The 2,477-nt window shown below is 37.5% G+C and overlaps 1 protein-coding gene across 1 annotated transcript; it reads right to left on the bottom strand.

Annotated features, from left to right (window-relative positions):
• Positions 1 to 536: 536 nt before the first annotated feature.
• LOC117280019 (uncharacterized) lies at positions 537 to 980 on the bottom strand. Its single transcript, XM_033659677.1, has one exon. The coding sequence runs from the start codon at positions 978 to 980 to the stop codon at positions 537 to 539; it is 444 nt and encodes a 147-aa protein (XP_033515568.1).
• Between the last annotated feature and the right edge of the window lie 1,497 nt (positions 981 to 2,477).

Below are 2,477 nucleotides of genomic sequence, written 5' to 3'. Positions count from 1 at the left end.
TGGAGGTACCTCCTTGTTCATCATATCCCTCATATTCACTAGAGGAATCTTCCCACGTAGAAAGAGATTGTTTCACAACATTGTCAACAACATCTTTTCTCTTGAATTTTATGTCAGGAACCGAGTTCCTCTTGGCTAATTTATCTGTGTTGTGCTTGTACTGGTCTTACTTGTGGAGAGAAAAATCTTTGATGAAATTCCCTAGCTTCCCGTATTTGTGACAACAATGATAACCCTTTGGTTTGCTAACCATTTTCTGAAACCTCCTTGTCAGATAGGCCATGTCAGCATCGTCACCACTTGAGTCACTGTTGTATGCCTTGAGAACCAGGTTCTTCTCCTTTTTGGGTTCTCTTCTTTCATGGTCCTTCTTTTACTTCATTTTGTAGGTCTTCAGATTTTCAATGAGTACATCAATGGTTAACTTTTGCAGATTTTTTGCTTCCATGATAACATTAACTTTACTCTCCCAAGAACCAGGTAATACCTAGAGAATGAAGCTCATTGATTATGGAAGTGAAGCAAGTATGCATATCCTAAATGAACTCATCATCCTTCATCCTGAAGAGTTCATACTTTGTAGTGAGCATGTCGATCTTTGACTGCTTGACTTGAGTTGTTCCTTCATGTGCGGTTTGGAAATACTCCTGGATCTTCTTGGAAGATTGACAAGCTGAAATTCTATTATACTTGTCTGGTCCAATACCACAGACGAGGATCTTCTTTGCTCGGAAGTTTTTCTCTATAGCTTTGTGGTCGACATCATTGTACTCCTTCCTTATCTTCAGAACTGTCACTGCTGTCTCGCCAATGGTCTTCATGGGAACGAAGGGTCCATCGCAAATGTCATCCCAAAGCTCCGAATTTTCAGCCATGATAAAATCATGCATCCTTGTCTTCCACCATCCGTAGTATTGTCTATTGAATCTTGGTGTTCTGTAGGTTGATTGACCTTCTTCAAAGTTTGGTGGAGTATCCATGTGGATACTTTCGAGGCATTAGCCTTATAGAAAGAACCTCCTCTGATACCACTGATAAAAACTAAGAGTCCACCAAGTTGTATAAAGAACCTGGTTCTCTATCAGTTCACATAGAATACACACACAATAATTAGTAAATGACACAATAATATTTTAAGTGAAAAAGTCCCAACTCACGGGATTAAGAACTACGACCTACACTCGTAGGATTTTAACTTCACTAACCGAGCAAACTTTAGATTACAACCTATTATAACCTAGGAATTAAACTCTTAATCCTTCACCTACTTGCAATAACTCTATTGCAAGCCTTTTTGTAATAACTCTATTACAAAGCTCCCAACTTTGACTAACTCTAGCGAAAACACAAACACACGGTATATGATTTTACAGAAAGTATCCTACAAGATACTTCTAACTAAGCTGAGTAGGAATTACAAGTGAATAACATTAACAAAGATATAACAATACTAAGGACATACGATAAACTCAGTGTTGGAATTTGGTCCTTTGTTCTGTTGCTACTTTGTTCTTGAAACCTTGGAGTCAGTGAAGGCGACGGCACACTTGAGAGAGACTTAAATGATTTAGGGTTTGCAAGTGTGTGTTTTTTCTTGCCTTATGTTGGTAATATATAATTGAGGTCATTGGGATGATATAAGCAAGTATCCGGTATATAGTATTCTCCATAAAGATTGGAACTTGTGCCAGACATGTGACTTGTTGTTCTGAGCATTTTGAGGCGGTGTAACATGTTCCCTATCTGGTTCTCATATGAAGTTTATTAAATCATCAAAATACAAAGGCACATTACTTATCAATCCTCTTTACACTTAAAATAAAATAGTAATAACACTACAACATTAAGACTAAAAGATATTCATAAAGATCCTTCAAGTCCGATCCTAACAAAGATATGCTCAAAGATTTTAGGGTATTACAATAAGTGAAGTCCACATTCTAGGAAAGCATATGCGGTATTATTTTGTGATGATCAGATAAAGTTGAAATATGAGCATACCACCTGGAGGAGGAAAAGACAAAAAGAAAACATAGTCAAAGAGGTCCACTGACATGCGAAGCTCCATGCCGTAATAGTTCAACAGATCATTTGTAGAAAAATTCACTAACATATAGAATAAATTGTCATTTCACCATAGAAAGGCTGCAACACGGCTTGATCAGAACTGAGTATGTTCTGTATTGGTGGAAAAAAGGTGTCACACGTGAAATCTTACTGAGCTAACAAAGCATGATACGTGGAACAATGGTGAAGTGACAACTGGCGTATTCCATTAATGAAATTAATGGAGTAAGGAAGATACGGAGTAAACACCCACGAGACAGTAAAGAAAAAATGACCGAGGCTAAACAGCTGTTGAGTAGGCACGAGTGGAATGAATCAAGACCAAAAAGAAGGAAGATTCATGAACCAACAGTAAATACGGAAAGGGAATCAGAGTCATTACAAGGCCTTTACAATTACGAATGTGTTAG

This window comes from Nicotiana tomentosiformis, chromosome 3, assembly GCF_000390325.3.
Source record: "Nicotiana tomentosiformis chromosome 3, ASM39032v3, whole genome shotgun sequence".
Lineage (NCBI taxonomy): Eukaryota > Viridiplantae > Streptophyta > Magnoliopsida > Solanales > Solanaceae > Nicotiana > Nicotiana tomentosiformis.
This window is presented reverse-complemented; position numbering and strand designations above follow the sequence as displayed.

Excerpts from the sequence above, each read along its gene's own strand:
- LOC117280019 (XM_033659677.1), bottom strand. The coding sequence starts at position 980 with ATGGATACTCCACCAAACTTTGAAGAAGGTCAATCAACCTACAGAACA.